At 40.8% G+C, this 26277-nt stretch overlaps 1 protein-coding gene across 9 annotated transcripts; it reads right to left on the bottom strand.

Moving 5' to 3' along the window:
* Positions 1 to 54: 54 nt before the first annotated feature.
* LOC311431271 (potassium voltage-gated channel subfamily A member 6-like) lies at positions 55 to 26003 on the bottom strand. Of its 9 annotated transcripts, none has more exons than XM_084508595.1 (7): positions 19514 to 26003; positions 19087 to 19173; positions 17380 to 17544; positions 15067 to 15180; positions 9813 to 9889; positions 7471 to 7584; positions 55 to 2554 (listed from the first exon to the last, which is right to left on the bottom strand). In XM_084508595.1, exon 1 carries the CDS (start codon positions 25979 to 25981, stop codon positions 24428 to 24430), a length of 1554 nt encoding a protein of 517 aa, XP_084364721.1. In that variant the 5' UTR covers positions 25982 to 26003; the 3' UTR covers positions 55 to 2554; positions 7471 to 7584; positions 9813 to 9889; positions 15067 to 15180; positions 17380 to 17544; positions 19087 to 19173; positions 19514 to 24427. The 9 variants fall into 9 exon arrangements, with proteins under 9 accessions (XP_084364721.1, XP_084364723.1, XP_084364722.1 ...); XM_084508597.1 differs by lacking the exon at positions 9813 to 9889 and adding an exon at positions 4828 to 4926 and having other exon boundaries at positions 7458 to 7584; XM_084508596.1 differs by lacking the exon at positions 9813 to 9889 and adding an exon at positions 4828 to 4926.
* Positions 26004 to 26277: the final 274 nt, after the last annotated feature.

Here is a 26277-nt window from a genome sequence, read left to right as displayed (position 1 = left end):
ATAGTAAAGTACCAGAGTGCAACCAGTCTTTTTGACATGAAAAACACACAACACTTTAAAAAATATTGGTTTTATTCATATGTCCAGCCTATTCAACAGTGGATCACACTGATAGGAACAATCACAAATACCTAGTTACATGGTTTCATTGGGTTCTGGCCTGTGCAAGATTGGGTTTGAGTTAAGCATATATTATGGCAACACCAATAAGGACAATAATTGCTTTTCAAAGCTCAGTTGAGTCCCATTTCATTGGTCAGCTTTCAAGCCCAATACCCTCTTCTCTCACAACATGTGGGTTCTGCAAAAAATTTGTCTCAAAGTCTGAGTCCAGAAAACAGCATTTTCACTATTCCATCTAAAAATTCTGTTTCCTTCACATACTTTATTTGAAAGGCTTCAGGTTTTCAGTGCAGCCAACAACAACAACAAAAAAAAACTATCATCCACAATTTCTCAGAAATGTTGGATTAGACTTGTATAAATCAGCCTGGCTCCAATGAGGGCACTGGAAATACTTTTGTCACCACATGACCTGGCCTGCAAATCCCAACTGTTTTCCTTTAAATAACGTCTAGGAGTTAGATTTCACAGCAAAAGCAAAAGGGTCCTGCAACCAATATCCACTCTGTTTGTAGTGGCACACAGTATCACCTAAAGTCTCTGATCTGCATGCCATGCATCTGAAGGCTCACAGACTTCTGCAGCAGGCAGCCTACACTTTGTCTACCTCTGAAGACAACTGCCCATGCAAGAAGGGTTTGTGGCAGCTCTGGCTGCCCGGCGCCAGCCATGTTGCCTTGTCGCACAGGTCTAAAGAAGCCTCACACTGCAAGCTGGCCTGCACTGACAGTCAGAGTAGGTCTCTGCATTGTTTGCACCCAAATAATATCAACACAGAGTGAATGTTGCCTCCTAGCAACTGTGGTTTTACATCCATGCTCAAGACTACTCTGCAGACTTGTTCCATAAGTATCTTTGGATTTCCCATGTCATAGTTGCTTTAAGCCCAGTCCTATAAGACACTGATTATCTTTTTGAGTGACATGTAGACAGGAGGTCAGATCTTATCAGAGGACCAGACCCTCAGTCAGCACCAAGAGGAGATATTACAATCCTTGCTTGTTACAGGTGCCAAGAACTGTCACATTAGGAGATGCTTTCTACCTCTTTTCCCTCATGCGCTGACTGTAAGGACTGCCACACAAGCTAAAAGTCATACATGAAAATTTAGAGGGTGTTATTGATAAATAGTCTGGAGGAGCTGGATGCCCAGCATCAATAGAGTACCTTTGAAAATCCCAGTTGTAATGATCAGAACCCTTTTACTCCACTCTTCCTCTCAATCTCTCTCCTTCCAGAATCACTTCTCTATTTCTCATCCTCCTATTCACCTACATGCAGAACTGGCAACACACCAAGGGTAGATCTGCCTTTTGTTCTGGACTTTTGGCTGCAGGGCTGACCTGTGCCATTGCCAAAGAGAGGAGATTCCAGGCCAGAGCATCCCTCTCTGTCCATCACTTCCCATTACTAAGTGGGTTTCCCATCAGCTTCAGCATAGTACAGCATGGGCTCACAGAGCGTGAAGAGCAACAGAGGTTTTCATCACAATGGTGCAGTGGGAAAAAACTTCAGAACATTTCCCAGGAACACTGTATACAATTATATTACATTTTCAGAACTATATGGCAATTGTGCCTTCTAAATCACATGAAAGACTATAAACAGTGTTATTTCAGTGAAACTCTCTACAGCCACTGAAACTAAGTCACTACCTCCTTTAAAGCAGGCAATAGACTCACATGTTCACAAGAACTAACTCCAAATACACTCAAACAAGACACTTCATAGGGAAATGAGAAATATCTCTAGTTTGGGCCCACCTCTTACATAGCGCATATTATGCATGATCAGGATGATTATTATTTGTAGAGCTATGTTAAGCTTCTACCATTTATCTGAGCTATGAAAACAGTCTATAAAAGCACAGTAATCCAGGGGCAAAAGACAGGCAGACAAATGGGCATGCTTTCACCAGCTATTCAGTTCTCTAGAGAAAGCTTTGTGCTCTTCTAAGGGCTGACTTTACGCATTTGCCAGGACTGGGTCCTCCACTTGAAAAAAGATTTAAAATAGGTGTCAGTAACAGAATGGTTTGTAGGTGTCCTATGTCCATTTCCAGCTTCCCACACTACTCAGTGCTTGTCTGGGTCTTTTGATTAATAGATGAAAAATTGCTGCTATTTAGACACTGGGAATTAAATTCTGTTTTATTTAGTTTTCCCAGAAATCATACACATTTGAATCTTGTAGAAGATTCTCCCTGCCTCCTTCCTCCAACCCCTGTTCACATCTAATTTCAGTTTCCTGTAACTAAGCATGCTAACCCCTTTAAAGAAAATAAGAAAACCTCTAAGCAAGGAAAGCAGTTTCCTGTCCATAAATGCTGTATTCCCTGCACAGAGGGAAACTTCACCAACACCATGAGGAGGAGATGCAACGTCTTTTGCAGCATTCTGACACAACAGCCTTGCATCATCCGGAATCCAGCCTAGTGACACAGAAAAAAAAAAAAAAAAAAAAAAAAGTGTTAAATGTTAAAAAATTGGCCAAGAGAAATGCCTTATTCTGAATAGATCACAGCTAGGATATGACAACCTAATGGTTAATTTTTTAATGAGAATGTTTGAAGGAAGTCAGTTTAGAGCATCTTCTCAATATTACTGTACCCAGCTTACTTTGCTTTACCATGCCACCTACTGGTATTGGTTTGATGGGGTCTTTCCTTCCATCTGCTGGGAACTATATACATTTTTTCTTGCATGAGATGAATTATATATATTGGAATGCTCCAGAGTCTGGTAGGATGCTTTGCAGTACTGTGCTGCTCCAAGGATGGAGACCCAAAGTCTGACCATTACTGTAACTGGGACTTTACTACATTCCCATAGTCATTTTCTTGTCTAATTTTAAGTCCTCTTAAGACAATGTTATGTTCTTTACAATTTGGCCTGTAAACCTCTTCCCCCATGCCAGGGTCAGGAAAGTCTATTAGAGCAACAGAAAGATAATTTAAAAAACAAACAAACAAACAACAACAACAACAAAACAGATCTGAAACCATTTAATTAATTTAATTTAAACCATTTAATATGATATGAAACCATTTATTGAAGCAAAGAAGCAATAAACATGTTTGGCCTGTAAGGACTTTTCTTCATGTACAAATTTTGTCATATTTTGATACAGTCACTTCTAGCTGCACAAGTCCATCTGTGCTGGTGACAAATTGAACCTAAAGAGCTATTCTTAAAAATTATGAATTATTAAAAATATCTGCAGTCCTCCAGAGTGGGAGAGATTAAAAGGGAAGATGAAGTGACTGGAATAAATGTGGCACTAGGGCCTTCCTAAATTGGTCAAAATCTATTTAAACCTGAAAGGTCAAATAATAGTTTCTCATAAAGCAAGCAATACTCCTGTTTCTTTCCTCTTTGTATGTCAACAGTACAACAGCTTTATTCTGCTAGTCTAACATGCCCCTAAAAGTTTCCAGTTGCATTTTTTCTATATACAGGATGGCTTCCATATTCCTGCGACACATGGTTAGGATATGTATTAAAGTAATAATACATGTATGTGGGCTTTTGAGTTCCAAAAACCAAAAGCTTGAGACCCATACTTGATTTAATTGTATGAGTGGTGGACATGGCTAGACCTAAACTTAGGGATGTTAAGCATGTGCTGAAATGCCACAAGCAGCTCAAGCCTTGCATTGCAAGGAAGTTACAGCATTTATATTTTCATCCAGCATTTTCCCATGACAATTCCATTTGCTTGTACAGGAGTGTGAAAGCAGCTTCTTCCACCATGAAGACCATATATTCCTAGTCCTCATGCTCCCACAACTCTTGCTACTGCTCAACAATGACCAGAAAAACAAGAAAAGGCTATAAAGAGAGTGTACCAGTGAGAAAGACTTGGGCCCCAAGGATGGTCAAAGCAGTGCTACAGCCCACAGGAGAACAAAGATAGAGAGAAATATCAGAGACAGAAGAAGCCTTCAAAGTAAACAAAATTTGTCAAGAGCTCTGCATAGATTCAGAAAAGAGAAATTGGCAGTGATACATAAACTATGTAAATATTAATGCATGCATATAGAAACTTGAATATATATATAAATGCTCTTACTCTCAGGTATAAGCTACATATATAATCAAGGACTATAGATAGATAGGGATATTGATATGTAAAATATTACAAGGAAGAATTTGTAAAATTAATTTACCTTCCAAAATGTTTTTTTAGGAAAAATCCAGTTCTTCAACTGTTAGTAATGTACATCAATATAACAACTTGTCCAGTTGCTATGAGCTCACCAAGACTGTGAGAAATATCTGATTTGCAGACTAAATCTGTGCTGAGCTTCAAAGCAGAAGTCCCTCAGTGAACTTCCTTGTATGTAAGCTTTTTCCTGCAGATTTATATGTTGGAGATGGAAGCTTTCAATCCAGGGATTACCAATACTGAACAAGCTAGAAGGCTGGCTCATGGTTTTCCAAAAATGCAGAGCAACAACAACTGGATAGAGTGATTTCTTGAAGTTTGGTAAGTCAGAGACCCCATCAGACTGTTTACAGGAAGAGACAGATATTTGCAGAGTTGCACTAAATTATGACAAATTATTGTATTTTACTGCGCAATCAACAATCACGGTGGGACTTACTGTTCTATTCTACTTTTAGTTTTATATTGATGTACTTGACATGGATGCTGCTCAGTCAGTGGATGGAGTGTAGAGAATAGAGTTTACATACTCAATACCTGAGATCTCAGACCTCCTTTTTTCCATTGTGTACATTAATAGGCCAACAAATACTTAGAAATCGTAAAATATTCTTCCTTATAGCTTGTTTCTGTGATCTACAAGCAAAACAAAACAAAAACATGTTCTTCTATGTTTCTAAATTTACTTAGTAAGACTCCTTAGCAGCAAACAAGGCTCTACTTGCACTGAATGTATTGCATGGTTAAGGCATGTAATGTCATCTGCCTGCTTAAATTGACAATTATGTAAAACTTAAATTCAATAGCTGTAGAAATGGTCCCAGTAATTAAAAACAGACATGTCATAAATGGTTGGTTATGAGTTTAGCACGATATGTTTTCTTGTAGTGTTGGCAAATCCAAAAGCCCAAATCTAACTATTTCTGGAATATTTTTCATCAAATATTCTAAAAAACGAAGTAACTGCAAGGATCAAACACTACAACATTAAGCAGATGTGTGAAAACATCTCAGAAAGTATAACTAATTAATGCATAGTCATTCAACATTGAAAATATTCTGAAAAACTCAAACACTATGGCAACAGGATAGCAAAACTGTCATTTTAAATCTTTCAAGTAAGCAAGGGATTAGCTAGTATAATACAGCAGTGAAGGGACTGACATGAAACCAGGGGACAGATCCAAGTTTATAATGGTGTTTGAAAGCACCATTTAAATAAAGATTACAATCACTCACACAAAGGAAGTGATAGAAAAGATTTTGACTGGGCCAGAAGAATGGCAGACGGACTTAAGACAGACTTTTCTATGCCTATAATCCCACTATTGTAAAAGTAATAAAATATCTAAAAGGAACAGAAGTGAAGCAAGGCAATTGTTGAGGCACAAGATAAATGAAATACTAAGGCTATGTCAGCCTTATTCATTACTCAGTTACTGATCACTTACTTTTAAATTACACTTCAATATGAAGTAGATGAAGAGACCAAGAATTTCCAGACTGGCCAGTGACATGAGATGCTCAGCTTTACAAACTAAATTTCAGAAAGGAGAATACAGGTCTTGTATGGGCATCCAGAAACATGATTTACTACATTGTCACCATTTTTGAAAACGTGGGCCTCAAATTTTCAAAAACGAATTTGGGATAAGTTCTCCAGAACCTCCAAACCATATTCAGGAGTCTATGTCAGGTGAAAAATTGTGATGTTCTGTACATATAATCTTTTTTCATTGAGGAACTAAAATGCAAGATAATCTCAAATCGTAACTCTAATGTCAGATAATGCACTTAAAAACTAAATTGCATAATGTTATATAGCTACACATGCAGAGAATCATATTGTTCAGGAAGGTAAAGAAGAGAAAGGAGCCTCCATAGCAAAATAGATGGGAACATTCTCATTTTAGGTTATGTGAAAGGGCATATATAAGTTTGGTGGGAGGCAAATGATTAATTTTAGGGACCCGTTTCTATATCCCTTATTACTCTTATTTTGGGGAGTCAGATATTGATGCTTAAGTTCATAGTAAATAGCTCCTAATCCTCAGAGAGGCTTTCTGAAAACAGCGACATGAAAAAATTGATGATGCTCTGGAAACTCCTCTGTGCAATTTTGCACACACATGCAGACACTTAGTGCCTTTATGTTTTAAAATAATGCAATAATCTTCACATATATACATATACAAATATAATAAATGAAACTGCTGTCATGAAAGATCCTTGAATCCTTCTCAATGATGAGAATGAACAAACTCTCAACAACTACAAATAAACAACTAATTGGGAGCTAGCTGAGATGAATTTAAGGCCTTGAGTATCTCTGTCATTCAAAAAGATTGGGGATAGTAAAAATAAAGGGAAAGTTACACGGAGTAACAGTGGGTGTAACTCCACTGAAGCAATTTTTACTTGCCTCTGTTATGATAGACAAATGTGGCAACCAGGCTATTACACTGTGCATGGATAAGGGAGAGGCAATTAAACAGTTCAGATCCAATATATTTATAGTGCCCATCCCCAAACAAGACTGACTAATGAAACCTTTGGCAGCAAAGAAAGAGCAATGGAATCGTAAAGCAAGCAATTGTATTTCAAATGGGAGGATAAAACTGCAAAATGCTCTCAGTGTTCTGCCACAGCGAAGGAAAACAGAGGTAATACACATTCATCTGATGTACGGTTCAGGTGAAAGGTGGCAGTACTGCCCCTGCAGCACTGAGTGAATCAAAATATTCAGGGAAAATCCCAGTATACCACCATCCTTCTTCAAACTGAATACCCATTTTAACCCCACATAGTGCTGGTGATGTGTGTCTCGTACCTGTATACTCTCCCTGGAAGCCAGGTGAAAATCCTTGAGGAATCTCAACTTTAAAGAAAATGTGTGTAATTCTAGCATTAACAGTTAAAATAGCATTGTTGGATTTAATGTCCTTTATGAAAATATGCAAACTTTCCTAAAAGTGGCTCACATGGTCAAGTTCCATTTTTGTTCTCTTGTTGTATGCCTAAACCCAACATAACAAGGCCAAGTACTTGTGATCATGCTGCCACCAAGCAATAGAGACTCACAAAACGTAGAAAACACTGAATTTGTCTGTGTGTGTACAGCAAATGACAGCTTCCCCCAGGCTGTCTTGGGCCTCCTCAGCACATACCAGCAGTCCATACCTCACTGCACATGTTGCTTGAAACCCCACACAACAGGTCCAGCTCTGAGCATGGCTGACAAGACATGTTCCACACTGAGCATGCTGACCACTGCTACCCTCTTTCAAATCATACCTAAAGGGGAAGAGACAGTGGTAGGTTAGCTGTCTTGTTTTACAAACAATTCAGGGGTGAGGGCAGTCACCCAGGATACCAGACACCTTGCTTCTGTGCTCTCCTTTATTGCAGCTGCCTCCCACAAGAGCTCCAAAGCCCCAGGTCTTAGCAATTTGGCCACCAGGTGCTCCTGGAGCTGCCTGTTTACCTGTGCTTTGCAAAGTGTTACAATTTCAAAAAGCACTGGCAGAATGACAGAGCAAGGCAAATCTCCCAAGTTGCTGGTGGAAAAACTCTCGCCAGAAAAGAAGGGTCAAAGAGATATAATGTATATATATGTATATATGATACGATATATATATATGATATATGTATACACACAGCTCTTCAGTAGCAAAGGAAACTGCTCAAATACCTTAACTGCCGATGCAGACAACCCTCCCCACAAAAACTGAGCCTACATGGCCTAACCCTCCTCTCTGCAAACTGCCTACACCTTACACTGAAGCGCACATCGCACATCCACGCGTTGCCTGCTGAGTACCTCCACGGCCCACAGGATGGCACTGTGCCACTCCGCAAACTGGTAACTGACTTTTGGTAGCGTTTCCTGATGGCAACTGTCAGTATGAGGTGGACTTTGTCATATCACAGGTCTTTCCTCTGAATTTCCAGGCTTTCCGGAGTTCAGAGTAATTCTACAAATTCTTTCAGGACGACACACCAGCTGATCCTCTGTGTCCTTGCTCAGAAAAATCACCATCTGCTTCTTGTGGGCATTTTGCTTGAATAAAGCCCCCAAAGGCTTAACCCAGTACATACACAGCAGCCACCAGAACAAATGCTTCTTTTTGCTGCTGAGAAACTGTATTTTCTCAGCAGCCTGAAACTAATTAATAACAGTTATTACTTACAACATGCTTTGTATGTTCAAAATACTGTAGAAAACCAAATTCAGGTAACAGTCTTGATAATTACCACATCACTTGCATTCTTGGAACTCATGAAGACTGCAGCTATCAAGCAAGGACTGAAGAGAGCTCAAATGCTTACATGCATTTGCATGGCTACTCACTAGGCACATATACTCCAGATCAATTGTTACAGCATCATGAAGTTACTCAATCCCCTCCTATTTATGGGTCAAAGATGGGGCCAACCCACAGACATCCTAATTTGTACAGTGCATCAGATTTCAAAGTCTTCTTTGATTCTCAGTGGTTGAGGATCATCTCATGCAGGGTTTAAGTATTTCCCTTAACTCCTAAGCATCTCCTAAGGAAAATATTCTGGGATCACTGCAGTGTCAATGACTGTAAATTAAAATTCTGCTAGATATACCTGTCCTTCCTTACTATTTTTTTTAAAGGATCACTAAGATCAATTTTTCAGCTTAAAGTAGCTGAGAAGATTAAGTAAATTGAGTGTTACTTGGATTGGCAACCTAAGTCTAACCTTCCTTAACAGCTTAAACTTCAACTACTACCCCTTGTTAAAACCTTGTCTCTTGCATCTTCATCACTGTTTTAAATGCTTTTTTGCAGGATGCATATACCCAGGGAACCAGCAAACAAAATCACGGCAAAATATTAGAGCTGGTTTTACAGTACAGGCAAAGGCAACAGTTGCTAAGGGCAACAGCCTGCTGGGGACAGCAAAATAGCCATGGTCTTCCTGTCTTCTTTGTTCACACCATAACCCTGTGAAGCCAGGCTTCTGGGGAACTGGAAAATGCTGCCACAGTTGTGGCAGCAGCAGCAGCAGCCACCATTCCTCACCTCTCCCCTCCTCCCAAGTAGTGGCAAACAAGGCTCTCCAGCCCCTGTCTCAGCTCTCCTTTCTATCTCTCTCTTTTTCCTCCCCATGGTGTACATGTAAGTCTGGCCCCACATATGCAGCAATATTTAATTTTGCCTTCACAGCTGATATACATCAGGCTGGCATGGTAAAACATTAATACTGAAAACAACCACATCATGGAAAAATTGCTAAGCTTTAATGAAGTCATGGAGTTTAAGAAAGCACCATGACATTGCTTCAGTTGGTTCCACATGTGGAGGTGTGATTGTAGGTGGCATCCTGCAGTTCATAAGCGCCGTATGTGCAAAGGATCACCAGAGCAATAATCACTTGAAGATATGGAGTGTGATCACAAAGAGCAATGTAAATACAAATAGTAAGTAAATACAGACAGTAATAGTTTGTATTTAGTAAGTAAATACAGATAGTAAGCATTTAGACCTTACCAGTCCCTAAGCTGGTAATCTTGGAAGAAAGGAACTTTTGGTCCTGCTGCTCTTTCACTGGCAAATAATAATCCAACCTAGAGCAGGAATTTCAAACATGCTTGCTATTGGTCCAGTTCTGTTTCATTAACATCACCAAAAAAAAAAAAAATTCCAATGACCACAGCAGCCAAGTGGTGTCAGCAATGTCACTGAAGCAGTGACAGCAGCAACATCACTGAAGATCATGTAAAGAGGTTCATCATCTTCTCACTTATCCTGCTTCCAGCCATGGAAATGAGGATGCCCTTTATGGAAGTTACAGCCCAGTGAAATCAGAAAGAGGCTTACAGAGGATCTGACTGAAGGTTCCACTGTAACCAGCCGTTGGAGCTGCAAACCCCAGTCTAATCTTCCAGCTGTGCCTCACACTACTTGTGATTCCCTGTAAGAAAAAGCATCATTTGCTTTATCTGCTTTAAAAAAGAGCTTAACTGAATTGTTGATTGTTCCTATAGATCTTTATTGCTGATAAACAGCCAAGTGCATGCTGAAGAGAGAAAGACATTATTTCCATTCTACAGCTGAGGCATGAAGAAATAAAACATCAGATTCAGACCCTGCATATGCCTGTAAGCCTCAGTCTATCCACAGATTGTTAAATCCTTGTGGCAGATCTGACAGTAAGTGCCTACTCAAAAACATTCAGATGGGAGCTTTAGCTGCTTCAAGACACTGAATTTTGAAGATAACAGGTCTCATTTCCTACCTGTACAGAAAACAGAGCAGCTGAAAACTGAAACACATCTAAAACACCCTCTACCACCACCTTGCCTAGCTGGCATCAGGAAAAAGAAAAAAAAAAAAAAAGTGTTAATGTACAAATACCAGCTGAGAATTTGGCTCCACTTGTCTGTAACCAACCCTCTGCATCAGTAGGGGTGTTAAAAATATTTCAGCCATCAAGAAAACTCTTCATGCATTGCGGTGGGCAGAAAAACATGACAATGGCCCTCAACAGAAATGTAACTGACTCAGGCACCTAAATATGTCTCATAGGACAGGAAGGAATTTGTAAGAGGTTTCATCTGGGCCTTTTCACATATGCTTGCATCTGAATCACCAATATATGACTAAATATAAAACATGAGGAGCCTTAATTGCCATCTATGTATCCTCATATTCCCCTGGAAGACCATGAAGCAACAAAAAATAGCAAAACATTTAATAAGGATTAAATTCACAGTTGTTAACAGTACCAGTGAAAACATATTTTTTTAAATGACCTTGACAGATTCAAAGAGCAGATTTGACTGCTCAGTACCAGTGAGCTGCTACCATCCAAACCACCTTCGTGCTTGGAGAACTAATAAAAATCTAGGTGAGAGATGTTATGTACTCCTTCCATCTTCAGCATATTTTCTTCTGTTGCCTCAATACCTTGGTCCCCGATAGCAATTCAAGAGTTGAAAAAAGAAAATCTGCATAAATTTACTTCTTTTGGACTAACTGTGAAAAGTTGATGTCAGCCTCTTATCTCTATAGTGCATTCAGTGGGATTTCAATTTACGTTGCAATACGTTGCTCCAGGCTTTGTCAGCTAGAAATATTTTGCACGCCTTTAATTATAAAGCAGACTGAAAGGGAACAGAGAGTCACAAATAAGGGGGGCTGGGCAGAATATTTTGTGTCTGAGACTGAAAAATATAAATCGGATCAGCATGGCCATGGCATTGGCCCAAAGCCAACATAAAGCTAGGTAGTAGCAGGATTTTTTAGCATTTGGGTATTCCAAGAGTCTCATGCACAGGTCCAAAAGTTTTTGTGTTTGTTTGATCCATATGTTAGTTATTACTGTTATGACAGTAATACAACACAGTGTCCTTATGGAGTAGTGGTTCTCAGCTGTACCTGAGATTGAAAAGGTATTAGGTAAGAGATGGGGCACACTCAGAAAGATCTTGTTGTCTAATTTGCTTAGGAAAAGGGTGCAACAAAATGGAGGAACAACTAATATGTCAGCATTTTATTGCTGAGGCACTGAGAAATACAGGACACCCAAAGCTCATGTGACAGAGCTGTAGACTGTCCCCTTGACTTTAAGCCTAGTATTTAATTACAAGATTTGCCTTATTAAGTGGTCACTTAACTAATGGAAAACTTTCCACTTTTTTGTTTTTTGATGCAACTTTCTCATGAGCAGAAATGCTAGCATCAGAAGTACCAGCTGGTGTTTTTTGGCTACTTGTGTTACGTGACTGGGGGATGGATGATGGAAAGGAAAGTTGCATCATTCTTCAACACTCCTCACAGCTATATCACAGCTGCAGCTGGCTTGATCAATATGTATTCAGACATCTTCTATGGAAATGTTGATTAAGGGTTACTGTGCAAAGGAGAGCTCACTATTCATCTTCTCTGAAATCCACTTGTCCAAGTAAGTGTTATTGAGAGTTCACAAATCTGCATAGAGGTGTTTTGTTGTTGTTGTGGGTTTGTTGTTTTTTTAAGAGCCAAAGAAAAAAAGTAAATAATGAGGTGAGCTACAGCACACTCCAGATGGCACCTTCTTCTGCAATTCTTCCTCTCCCTGCACCCAGAAAATTATCAGGACTGTAATCTTTTTTTTTTTTTTTCTTTTTTCTTTTTTTTTTTCCCTAAAATCTTGTCACTTCTAGCACATGCTCCAGTATTCATGCCATTTGACCTGTCATTTCATCTGGTTTGGAGCATATGAATAGCACTTAACTGAATGCAAAGAAGTATTGGAGCTGACATGGGAGCCACACTGACAGCAATCAGGAACTGTCAATGGCTACTACTATATTGTTTGGAAAAAAAAAAAAAAAAGTTGTGGTTGCTTATAATTATAACAATTTTATCTTTCATTATAGATCAAAGTAAAAAAGACATGAATGCAAAACTCTGCATTTTGCCTTGTATACATAGATGTCCTTAGTACAAAAAAATAAAAATAAAAAAAAGCAAAAATATTCATAATATTACAAAAATGTTCGTGCATATTACAAAATTTTCCAAGCATTCAATTTCTAAAGAACACCAACATGAAAGTGAAATGAAACTGCTCTCAAACATGCCAGGTCTTGAGAAAGAGGCATCTTTTGATGGAAATATATCCTGCAGAAATGTTTGCAGTCCAGTATAGAAAACTGAAATAGATATCAGATAATAGACTAATGGATAAGCAATACTGAATACCCTCCAGAGTGTTTTTGAAAGTCACTGTGACATCTCCAAGGACAGACTACAAAGATCAATTGCTTTGTGTGCACCATTTCGTAAGCATGAAAACCCATAGTCTACAGCACTAAAAAGAATGTACCTGACAGTACTATTTCTGATACATTAGAACTGCAGCACAATTCAGATCTTGAGAAATGTACAATGTCTTTTTGGTACTTATCTAAAGAAAAGTTAGAGTGATAAAATAGATGTTCTAACTTTGTGCCTATCAGGCAACATATTAGAAAAAAGACCAAAATATCTACATATTTTTTTAAATACGTAGATGTGTTTTTAAATATCTTTGCATAAATATCTACCCATACCTCTTTGTTTTGTACTGACGATGAAGTGGGATTCAAACACAAAGGCAGTCTGTCCTTCCATCACTGATAAGTGGGCTTTTGCATAGAACTCCTCACTGTTAATTACAGCTCTACCCTTAAAGATATAAGCCCATTCTAAGAACGAAGCTCTTGACTGAGGAAGGTTTAAAACAGAAGCATTGAGGGAGCAAATAGAGTCAAAACTTGGTCACAAGTTAAGAGCATGTCAGTGTTTCAAACACTGGATAGAGTGTTCTTGAGCTGTTCAATTTGCAGTGAAGTCATATCCCTCCCCCCAAAAAAAGGAGTATGGGTAAATACTATTCCACAGAATCACAGAATGGCTAAGGTTGGAAGGGACCTCTGAAGATCATCTAGTCCAGACCCTGCTGAGCTGGATCACCTAGAGCACCTTGCGCAGGATGGCATCCAGGCGGGGTTTGAATCTCCAGAGACGGAGACTCCACAACCTCTCTGGGCAACCTGCTCCAGTGCTCTGTCACCCTCACAGTACGGCAGTGCCCCCTCATATTCAGCCGGAACCTGCTGTGCTTCAGTTTGTGCCCATTGCCTCTCATCCTCATTTATTTATGCATAAATAAATCAGATTGGCTTGAAGATTCACAACAAATACATTTCCCATGCTTTTTACATATCATCATGAATTGACATGATTTACTTGTAGGATTTGCTCCTGTGCTATTTGTCACCAGTATTCCTTTATGAAGTCAACATTTTCTTGCTAAAAGACATGGTTGCCAGGGCCAAGAATATGCAGATTTGTTCTATTGTACAAATGAAGAAGACATAGGTTCTTCTTCATTTAGATTCTTATTTTTCCACCACTCTGCATAGCTAATTGCACCTTATTCTATCCCTACTATAAAATCAAAATGTAATAATGTTTTCTCACCACTGGAATGTTCTTTGAGTTCCATAGAGATATATATAATTTTAATAATTTAATCATTTACTCATCAATATAAATTTAATCAAGCACTTTGACCACCTTTTTGCTGGTAGTGACTACTGCAGTAAGATCTTTACCATTAATATGTTGTATGTGTCAAGACTAAGGCTTCTATACACAACTGCAGTGCACATGATATAACAACTGTAAATTAAGATGCACATGAACTAATAGTGGCTTCTTTTATCAACGTCAAAATCAACTGAGCCCAGAAACGGGTGCAACACTGTTCATCATTCTAATGAAACTTGTTGGCTCATTCTATAAATGTCATAAGAAAATTCTTTTTTCATTTTCCTTACTTCCTTAGCTCTAGAAAAGATGACAAGCCCTTAGGACAACTTATGTACAACGGCATTTGTGTGCACCATTCTGCTAACATCAGTGTTAAAGCTCAGATGATGTTCATGTTCACATGCATTCATAATGGTTATAGTCATTGGTAAAATTTTGCTTTGCTTTTTCTTTTTTTTCTACTTACAGAAGAAAAAAGAGCTATTCCAAAGTTTAAAAAATGAACTTGCTAATATAGATATAAATCACAGGTTAATGGCTTCATCACATAAGTGAGGACAGAGCAGCAACAAGCTAGAAGGCTTGAGAACAAAGTATGTCTAGATTTTCCTACATGCTTTTGTGACACAGGGATGAATGGATGGATGGATGGATGGATGGATGGATGGATGGATGGATGGATGGATGGATGGATGGATGGATGGATGGATGAAGATCCCACCTTGGTCAATGTCTGTTCAGACATACTTGGTCTCTTTCTCATAGGGTAAAACTCAAAGAGGTGAAAGAGGAAACACGAAGCCATGGCTTTATTTTGTCTTTGTCAGAACAATGCCTGCAATAGGAAATTATTCAGGTAACCTCTTCAGGCAAGAGTGACCATTGTTATCAACTTATCTGACCTTCAGTTCAATGAAAGTTGTTGCAGGCAACTTCATTTCTGTTATTGTTGATTTCTGCATCCAAACCAGAAACCCGGGCTGAGCTGCAGCAGATCCACCTCAAGGCTATCCTCAAAATTAGGTACAATGCACTACTGAAGTGACTCTGGCAAGTTAATGGGAGTGAGGAATTACTAGAGGCCCCAGGAAGTAGAAAGATCAGTGGACAGCTGGAAAGCTTTGGACAGGAAGAAAGGACCAGACACAGTCAGCAGAGGTTCCAGGTTGAGAGGAAAAGCAGTGGACAGAGATTGTTGAGTCTTTAAAGTGCAAAAGGTAAGAAAATATTAAGGCACGGCCCACCCTCCATCTGTCTCCAGACTACCTCCTAGACTGATCTGGTACACCCACCCCATTCTACCCCACTCCAAGGACTTTTTTCTCTTTACCCAGTCCCATGGAGAAACACCATCTCCAAAGACATGTAGTTCTTCCCACACTTCTCTTTCCTACACACACACCAAAAGCCCAAGTATTAAATAATATAATCAACGGGATTTGGTGTCTGTTAGCTAAGCAGGTATAGTGTGGCTGCATTTTTCAGAGAACATAGGCAATAAAGATACGATTGCTTTTATATTCGACATCCAAAATATATCCAAGGTTCAGGATAGACTGATTTCTAGTAGATGAAGTCACTGAAACCAGGCTCCTTCTATTGCATGTAACTACTTTCATGTAAAGCCTTTCAAAAATTTAACGAAGTCCATCCAAAAAAAATGAATTTGCTTTTTGCCTTGATTTCTCCTATTCAATCTAGAGCAGACTTTCATTCCTCTTTCAGCTGTTATAGCAGAAATCACCTTCTGCTTTCCAGTATAAATTTATTCATTGACAATTTCTGCCTTATTGTTCAAATACCAACACAGCCTTTCAACTTAAATAGCTCTTATGTCTTGTTAGCTACTCTGCTCCCAGTATTTTTGTAACTATAGGTCTTGCCAATCTTTTGCTGGGCTAGAAGAGGCAGGCTCTTCTAGATTCATCTTGTAAATGAGTTTCCATTTACCTGATCATTCTTGCTGCTTTTCCATGCATTCTTCCCACTCTAAGGTAAACTTAACCAAACTCAGATCACCAAAAAGACCCATGGAATTCCAGATGAGGCCTTATAGAATTAATATTTCCCAAGTGGTATAAAAATTTCTCTTTCTAAGACTTTCAAGAAGCGATTTTGCAGCTTCATTACTCTGGTGGCTTAGTAAGTGAAATTGATGCTTTGACTCATCTTAGCACTCCCAATCATACATTTCAATCTTCCCCAAGTGATAAACTTGCTACCAAAATCCATATCACAACTTTAGTTTTTATACTATTTACTATCTTTTCATTTCTTTAAGTCCATAATTCAATCATCTAGTCCTGTGTCCTAATCCACAGGTCTAATGGCATTGTTTAGGTTGCATCATTGCTAAGTCTTATAAATTCAGCCCTACAGCTAATATTTTAAGCAATCCAGGGACTAACCCCTGAAGATCTCTTTTATGAACCTCCCTTCTTTCTCATACTGATCTCTTTTTTACTGACTCTGTATTTTCTCTAGTGACCCTCATCTGTCCCATCTTAAGTGGTATTTTTCCACACAGCATGCTAATGGGTTTTATATGAAGCTTTTTGTCTAGTTTCAGGGAAGGCATCATTAAGATCAGCAGAGCTGGAGCAAGAAAGAAGTGACCCAATTTGTTTAAACCTGGTATATCCTGAAGATGGAGACCCTAGAGCCATCAGATCTATAGCCAACCTGCCAGGACTGCAGCAATTTTAACAGATGGCCATAACAGCAAAAATCTGTAGGAGGGTAGAGTTTGTCTCCATGTCTATCTCTGCTACCCTTCTGTTATTATATTATTTAAGACTTGCAATTATATTTCCTTACCATAAAAAACTCTGTCTCCTTGGAAATCACATCTAAGCAAGAGGAAGCTGATGGAAATTAAATAGGGAAGTGGACAAGAATCTAGGAAGGAAATCTGCTCCATTTGATGTGGGGAATCTGGTGATCCCACAAGCCCCACACCAGCCTAACTTCTGCCAGACATGTGACCGTCAAGGGCATAAAAGAACCGAGTAGGGAACAGCAGATAGGCACTCACCTTATGGTATGGTAATGGTGCACCTTCCTGAGAGCACCATAGCATATAAGCAGATGATCAGACTGTGGTCCAATTCTGCTTTCAACTGGGATAAATTTCACTTCACTGACGTCAGTGGAGTTATTCCAGAATTGCACCGGTGTAAAAGAGGGCAGCATCTGCTTCCTGAAAATGGATACCATCAAGCTAATTGAAAACAACAGATGCATCAATGAAAAGCAAGAGGAGACAGTAATGTTCCACTTTTCTTGTCAAATAACATTTCATTACTCTCCTGAGAATGTATGAGAATAAACCAATATGTGCTCTAAAAGCTAAATCTTCTGTTGGTATAAAATTCTTTACAACCTTTTAGGTGAATGAACCTAGATGTATCTACAACACCTAAAGACATGGCTGCAGATGGCTGCATTTACAGCCCTCTTTTTTGGGCTTGATTCTTCTCTCGCAGTCACTTAAATTAGAAGGAACAGCATTCATAACCTTAAGGATACATCTGCCCAACCTCAGCTAGAGAGCTGAATCAAGACCCCAGTTTTCTTCAAACCAAAAATGGCTACAATCCCAGTGAAATACTTTGGGATTTACTGCACTTTTTGATAAATTTTCTTCCACACCTTTATACCACTGAGTAAACATTTTTATATCCACTTAGTGCTAGTGAATCCAACGAAGGACTTACTGAACTTTTGATTATATTTTGTATGAAGACAAGGTTTCCTTTAAGTCTTGTCTAATGAAGAGGCAACACAGCTTCAGTATTTTAGGGTGACCATAGAAGTTGATGAACATTTTCTGTAAAATTTCCCTCATGCAAATCTTTTCCTTTCTTATGCTAAGAAAAAATCCGACACTGGAAAGATTAACCTGCAAATTTGCACTACAGACATCATGGATATTTCCTACAGAGATTTTTTAGCAATGTTTGTGCTTTAGGAAAGTAAAACCTACACTGCTCACAGTTACTTGTTTCCAAAGTGTAAAATCATGCTGTAATATTCAAGCTCTTGTGCCACCCAGCAAGCCCTGAACAGGCTGCCCTGGAGCAAGCTAAAACTCAGACAGTTAGCCAAGACATATAGAATTGATGTGTACTAATAACATATGCTACACTGGAAATCAATGTTACTGCCTGCTGTCCCTGCCTGCTTCCCCAACAAACATTTTCCTGGGTTTATGTCCCTGGCCAGCATCTTGCCTTATTTAGGATCTGATCTGCACATCACTGAATTTCACTACCAACTGTCTCTTGTGGCAGCTAAGGACACTCAGCATTCACTGGCAATTGTTCATTTCATCAGAAGATTAAATCTTCTGATCATACAGACACTTGCTCCACTCCTTAATATTATGTGTAAAGCAGATGGCAGCAAATCAGGTATTCTACTATGAGCATGTTGGTAATATGGCTACAAATGTTGTCAGAATGGGATTTGTCTAGAATGCAAGCTCCAAAAATCAAAAATGAAGAACTCAGACTGTGATCTCAGTTACCACAATGTAAATAGAGCTATCTTATGCATACATGGCCACAGCTGAGGGTAGAATCTCATTTAGTCTCAAACCTATCTGTGAATTGGCCTGCATATTTCTACTACTGCATTAATAATAATAATAATAATAATAATAATAATAATGCCACTCCTCTTATTTTTGCCACTATAAATTTAAAGAGAAGCCTAACTTTTCAGAGTTCACTAGACTTACTTGGACTCAAGTTAGATGAGAGTTTTCAGGTAAACTGTGGTTAACTCCTGCTGTAATCTGTAGATCTTTCCCCAGTGTAAACAGGACCTCAAGAGAAGAAAAAAAGAAAAAAAAGGAAAAAAAAAAAAAAAGTAAGATAAGCATTTTAACATATATTACACATGCTTTGACTTTATGCAGATGATTGAAGTGTTGGAGACAGATATAAACAAAAGTAGTTGTACTAAATGGAATTTTGCCAACTTGTATCAGCAGATGGCAAGGATCTGGCTCATACTACATTTTGTAGTATATAATTATCTTTCTCTCTTTTTTCATCCAGAACCAGATTCTCCCTTTAGGCTGCAAATCTTAATTAGGAAACCCTTTCTCATTAGTTGCAAGAAACTCATAGTTGTTAATTTCACAGATAAAAAAGAAACCTTACCTACTTCTGCAGGTAAAGCAGAAGCTGGAGCTGTTTGTTCCATTGCTTTTAGGGATGATGCTGTTCTTTCCATCACAGTATGGAAGACTCTTCAGTCCTTACCCTGCCTTTGATTGTCCTGAATATCCTTTATATTCATTCTTCTGTATCTCCATAGGGATCTCTGTACACTGAATGAGTGGGCCTAACAGAGAACACCAAGTCCAGGCACCTTCACCTCCACAGCTGCTGTAGCAGTGACTTTTATCCATGTACTCTGGGTCAGAAGGAACAGGGCCAAAACAGAAAATTGCTCAGAAATCTCAAAATATGACATTTTCCAAACAGGAACAGAATAAAAATTTCATCTTAGAGGAAAGTGCAGGAATCCTTCAGTAATGTAGACTCTGAAATTCTGCAAAACAACTCTTCCAACTCTTCATACGTTTCACTCTTACAGTCCTTCACATAAGGATAAGTTTGGGATAAAAATGGTGACCTAAACAAAATTATTCCTTTCCTTCCTTCCTCACTTCCAACAAGAAGATGATTTCTGCCCTGTTCTTAATTGTTGAAATTCTCTGTTGAACTGATTGTCACAGAATAGCCAGGGGTTCAGGAGAAAGCAAGTCTCATCCACAGCAAAATCTTTATTTCATAGTGAGATTGTTGAAAAAAAAATGTTTCTGTGGTTTTTAATGCAATGCTCCTTGTCCGTGATTGTTCAGATTGTCCTTCACACACTCATCTCCTCTCTGTGTGCAAGGATATACAAAGTCCTTTCCCATCTCCTGGTTTGCACTGTCAGTTTTCAAATGCTGATAATGGTCTGCCAGTTTGGAGTTGGACAGGGCAGTTGTACATGATATAAAGTGACGGGATCTTCAGTAAGCAAGGAAAAATGCTGTAAAGATGGTGCACTAATATCTGAGAACTGAAAGTATTCAATGAGTGCTTTTGCTTGTAGCCAAAGGCACAGGGTAGAGAAACAGTCTGGGAGGTTGTTATGGAAACAAGTCCCTGGAGATGCCTACTTTACTTTGCAAGGATGTGCTCTGCCTTAAGAACAAAATATCTAGACAGACAGACAGAACTGCATTTCAAACATCCAGGAGTGAGTGTTAACAGCTGAGGACTTGAGGTAAGATTTCTGAAAGCATCTGTGATTTGACAGCATGAGCCATCTATAAAGTCAGTGGCATGGGTGCCATTATGTCACCACTATGTCACTTAACTCACTTGAAGAAATTCTGAAAGCTGCTTAATAAAAATGATGAATGCCAGAAGTAGTATAATATATAGTATTGTTGATGACTGTGGGACTACACTATACTGTCTTTTAGGAGATGCTTAGAAAAGTATTTACATGCCTGAATGAAACCACCTAGGTTACATTTCCAAGCTTCTGTTTCCTTTTGCATTTCTCTTAGCTTTAACACAGAACATCCAGGGAGCAACCACCAGTCCTATTTCACAAATTTTCATTTGCACATGCTTTCCAGAACTGGAAAATATGTAACGCAAAAGCTGTACAAAAAGTTGTGTGTTTGCAGCAAATTTAATTTGCACCAGTGGAGACTGCCCAAAGCCACAGCACTCCAGCTAGAAACTCACTTCTGAATTTCACCTCAAAGCAGAAACTCTCTTCACCTCTCAACATGAGCTCTCTGCAAGACATGCTGGGATTATGTTACTGGTAATTTGCCTCACATCTTTTTTTGTTGGAGCCTCCATGTCCAGCCATTTGTCACACTGGCCAGGAGAACAACCTGTTCTTAGGAGGGATGGCTCCTGCCTGGCAGGGCCAGTGGGGTCAGGCCCAAGGGAAAGAATGAGCACAGGAATTTTCTGACGTAGGCTCAATGTGGCTTGTGCTTAACCTGAGTTTTTTATATCTTACTTTGGGAAAACTTATATCAGCTGATACACTCAGGCATAAAATAGCACCAAACATGGACTACTAGGAGACTGCAACAGCCTTGACACATCCCTCTTAAATAGCAGGTTACTCTGCTAGTTTAGTGCATCTGCTACAGCAACATAAAATTTGAAGTTACTCCCTTTTACTCTGAAAAATATTTCATTATAGTGAACCTGACATACAGGTAAGAACAACACCATTTCATGGAATTAACTCAGAGACCAAGACAACTTTTTACACAAAATCCTACCTTGCAGACCCTTCCTCAGTCCTACTTATTACTTACCCACCTCTTACATGCTTCAGGGGATGCAGAATGACTTCCAAGACCCAGACCTTCACAGACATTTGCCTCAGTCCCAAAGAACCAAAGAGTAATTAGGCACTTACGTACCTTTGTGGAGACTGCCCTGAAAGACACATTCTGCTCTTTTTTTCAGGCAAGCTCCTCTGAGCTACAGAGCCCTCACCACACAACACTTGCATCTCCAAGACTGACCTGCAGTAACCGAGACAAGTAGCATTTTGCTACTGACTTCAGCAAGAGAGAGAATAGTTTTCAATATAATGGCTGTGCTCTGACCCCAGGGGAGATCCCTGTACATTAAAACCCTTTGAGAAGACAATGGGACTCTGGAGAAATGCAGCAGTTAGGTCTCACACAAACAACCGCTACCATATGATCAGGACCCAGATGAGGAGAGGCCACAATAAAAGCTCTCTAAGCATGGAGCCAGATCTCAAGACAATGAAAAACAAGCAGAGTAACAAAGATGCAAATAGATACCATCTCACAACCCTGACAGTTCTGACTATATTAAAGGATATGTCTTTAGCATTCTCAGCCTTATGATTGAAAAGCATAATATATACATTTGCATAAAATGTACTCTATAGATTTTGCATCTTGATATTACGTGTTTTACGTATTACACGTGTCACATGCAATATGTAGTACATTCTAATATGTAAATCATACGGTATGATGCAAGGCATTAATGGCTGCCTTTGCTTTCATACACATGCACACATGTGAATGCAGAATATACATTTACATTTAAAAACAAACAAAAACATTTTCTCACATAAAAAATCATCCATAGAATCTAAAAGCATCCATTTCCCCTTCTCACGCACTGGCAGCATTTGAAACATTTTAAAGTTGGGTATAAGACACAGCTGATTAAATAAAAAGAAAGACAGAAAGAGAAAGAAAGAAAGACCAAAAGACCGAAAGACGGACGGACGGAAGGAAGGAAGGAAGGAAGGAAGGAAGGAAGGAAGGAAGGAAGGAAGGAAAGGAAGGAAGGAAGGAAGGAAGGAAGGAAGGAAGGGAGAAAGAGAGAAAGAGAGAAAGAGAGAAAGAGAGAAAGAGAGAAAGAGAGAAAGAGAGAAAGAGAGAAAGAGAGAAAGAGAGAAAGAGAGAAAGAGAGAAAGAGAGAAAGAGAGAAAGAGAGAAAGAGAGAAAGAGAGAAAGAGAGAAAGAGAGAAAGAGAGAAAGAGAGAAAGAGAGAAAGAGAGAAAGAAAGAAAGAAAGAAAGAAAGAAAGAAAGAAAGAAAGAAAGAAAGAAAGAAAGAAAGAAAGAAAGAAAGAGAGAGAGAAAAAAAGAAAAAGAAATTACTTGGGAAGCAAAACATGCATCTTAAGATGCAAATCTCTGGTCCCTTGACAAGCCCAGCACTGCGGGCCAAGGTATGCATTTTGCAATGCTACTTACTATAAGTTGCTCTCATAAAACCTAGTGCATGCAAAAGACATTTCTCTGTCTTTTGTTTAAAAAATATATAGAACTGGCTGAATCAGTAAAAAAAAAAAGCAAAAATATTTCTTCAAGGTTAGCTCTTTTTCCTCTCATTTGAAAGATCTGGGGTACTGAGCTTGTGCAGATGGCTTGGGCAAGCTTGCATCAGTGCCAGTCTAAATCTCTAATGTTGACACACTTACCCTGCAGTAATTTATGACTGTGACCCACTATATCAGTGCAATCTTCAGATAGCACAGGTGGTTGGGGTTTTTCAGCAATGCCAACAAAATACCAACATACAAACTTCCCTCAGCTATAGAAACACTTCAATAAAAATGCAGCGATGTCAATTGCTTTCACATGCCTGAATACAGAACTGGATATCTGAAGCATAAAGTACATCTCATTAAACACTATTGTGTGGAGATAAACTGCGGAGATAACAAATGAATTTTCTCAAATGTGCCTAGCATCGAAAGACACTTAGCACTATGAAGATTAACTTGGTACTATAAAAGCCAATTAACATCAGGGCACTGGAACAAATAAGGCTGAAATAAGCTCACAACACAGAGATACTTCAACAAGCCTGTTGATTTCTTTATGCCCATTTTTGATAATTGGTATATGGTCAGGAGTGGCAAAGAGCTTTTAGATCTATGCACCTTTTTCGAAACATAAACCAAGAGGGTCTTCAGCATGCCAAGTGTTGCAAAGAAGAAAGGCATCTGTTTGTTGACTTTTTCCTTACAGCTACAGAACTCACTGTGATGCTGGCTACAGCATTTCCATTATTCAAAGGCAATGGCATGGCAGGCGTGACTGATCCCACAGCCAAGGGCACTGCACTGGCACAGGAACGAAGGGCACAGCTTGAGCCAGATGTTTGTAGCCCCTTTAACTATTTACTCCCTGTTGAATCCTTCAGCTGAAGTTGTGGCAAGGGTTTCTTTGCTAGCAGAGTAGAAAGGTTAGGCTTCAGAGCTAATATTGGATTACAGCGGTCTCCAAAAAAAAAAAGGAAAAGACATTCATGAGGGAGTGGGGATGACAGCTAGCACTCCACAGAATAAAGCAAGAACATTTCTGACTGCACACAGTAATGAGAAACAGCAAATCAGCAGAGAAGAGCCCATTATCACAATCACTCTGTTTACGGTATCACAATTCACAGTCTGGTATGTAAATGCTGAATAGATCCAGCTGCTAGTGGGAAGACGGCTGTGCAGCAGCTTGCAGCTCTGTCTGGACCCATGACAACAAAACCGATCACACCTCTGTCAGCATTTTCTTCTCTTTAAAACCCTGGTTGTTGGGGGGAATGAAGTTGGAATATTTCATGGACTCCAGGTCTTCTGCTTCCAGGAATTCAGATTTGCTGAGAGACTGATTACTGTCCCCCTTCTTGGGCTCAGAGAAGGGTGACTGCTGCTGGCCACAGGTGACATGGGTATACTGGCACTGCTCTTCATGATCAGTCTCTCGGTGGTAGAAGTAGTTGAAGTTGGACACGATGACAGGGACAGGCAGGGCAATGGTGAGCACACCAGCAATGGCACACAAGGAGCCCACAATCTTGCCACCAATTGTCATAGGATACATGTCCCCATAGCCCACAGTGGTCATGGACACCACTGCCCACCAAAAAGCATCAGGAATGCTGGTGAACAGGGAATCGGGGTCATCGGTCTCTGCAAAGTAGACAGCACTGGAGAAGAGGATCACCCCAATGAAGAGGAAGAAGATGAGGAGGCCCAGCTCCCTCATGCTGGCCTGGAGAGTCTTCCCCAGGATCTGCAGCCCCTTGGAGTGCCTGGAGAGCTTGAAGATCCTAAAGACTCTGACCAGGCGGATGACTCTGAGGATGGCCAAGGACATGGCTTGCTGCTGGCCCCCGTTGTTGCTGCTACTCCCAGGCTGCTGCTTCTGCTGCTGCTGCTGGGCCAGCTCCGTGCCCAGAGTGATGAAGTAGGGGATGATGGCCACGATGTCTATGATGTTCATGATGTTACGGGAGAACTCGGGCTTGCTGGGGCAGGCAAAGAAGCGCACGAGGAGCTCAAAGGAAAACCAGATGATGCACAGGGTCTCGATGAGGAAGAAGGGGTCAGTGAAGAAAGGGCCCGCACCGGTGGCAGGTCGCAGGGGTTGTGGGGTCCCACTCGGTGGCGGCGGTGGTGGCAGCAGCAGCGTGTCGTCCCCAGGCACTGCTGCCTCCCCGAAGCCAGGCTGGGAGCCCTTGGGCTCCTGGCGGAACTCAGGCAGGGTCTCCAGGCAGAAGATGACGATGGAAATGAGGATCACCAGCACAGAGACGATGGCGATGGCCCGGGCTGGCCCAGAGCTCTCAGGGTACTCAAAGAGCAGCCAGACCTGGCGCTGGAAGTGGTGCTGGGGCAGGGGCTTCTCCTCCTCCTGAATGAAGCCCTCGTCCTCCCGGAAGGTCTCGATGGCCTCCTGGCCCAGCTGGTAAAAGCGGATCTCCTCCAGGAAGATGTCGAGGGGTACGTGGACCGGCCTCCGGAGCCTTCCCCCGGACTGGTAGTAGTAGAGGATAGCATCGAAGCTGGGCCGGTTGCGGTCGAAGAAGTACTCGTTGCGGAGCGGGTCGAAGTAGCGCACCCTGCGGCTGGGGTCCCCCAGCAGCGTGTCGGGGAAGATGGAGAGGGTCCGCAGCTGGGTCTCGAAGCGCAGCCCGGAGATGTTGATCACCAGCCGCTCGCTGCTGCAGCAGCCGCCGCCGCTCCGCTCCTCGCCCGCCGCCTCCGCCTCGCCGCCGCCCGCCCGCGGGGCCGCCAGCGCCAGCGGCTCCTCCGCCCGCATGCCGCCCGCTCCCTGCCCCTGCCCGTGCCCGTGCCCGTGCCCGTGCCCGTGCCCGTGCCCGTGCCCGTGCCCGTGCTCGTGCTCGTGCCCGTGCCCGCTCCCCACCGCCTCCCCTTCACCGCCCGGGAGGAGCCGCCCCGCCTGTTGCGCCTCGGCGCGCTCGCACGGCGGCTCCGCGGGTCTGCCGGAGCGCCGCAGCTCCTTCTCCGGTCCCGGCCACGGTCCCGGCCACGGTCACGGTCCCGGTCACGGCCCCGGTCACGGCCACGGGCACGGCGTGCTCTGCTGCACGGCAC

The sequence above is a fragment of the Aythya ferina genome (genome assembly GCF_964211825.1).
Source record: "Aythya ferina genome assembly, chromosome: 1".
Classification (NCBI taxonomy): domain Eukaryota; kingdom Metazoa; phylum Chordata; class Aves; order Anseriformes; family Anatidae; genus Aythya; species Aythya ferina.
Note: the sequence above shows the minus strand (reverse complement) of the source record. Positions and strands in the feature narration are given on the sequence as shown.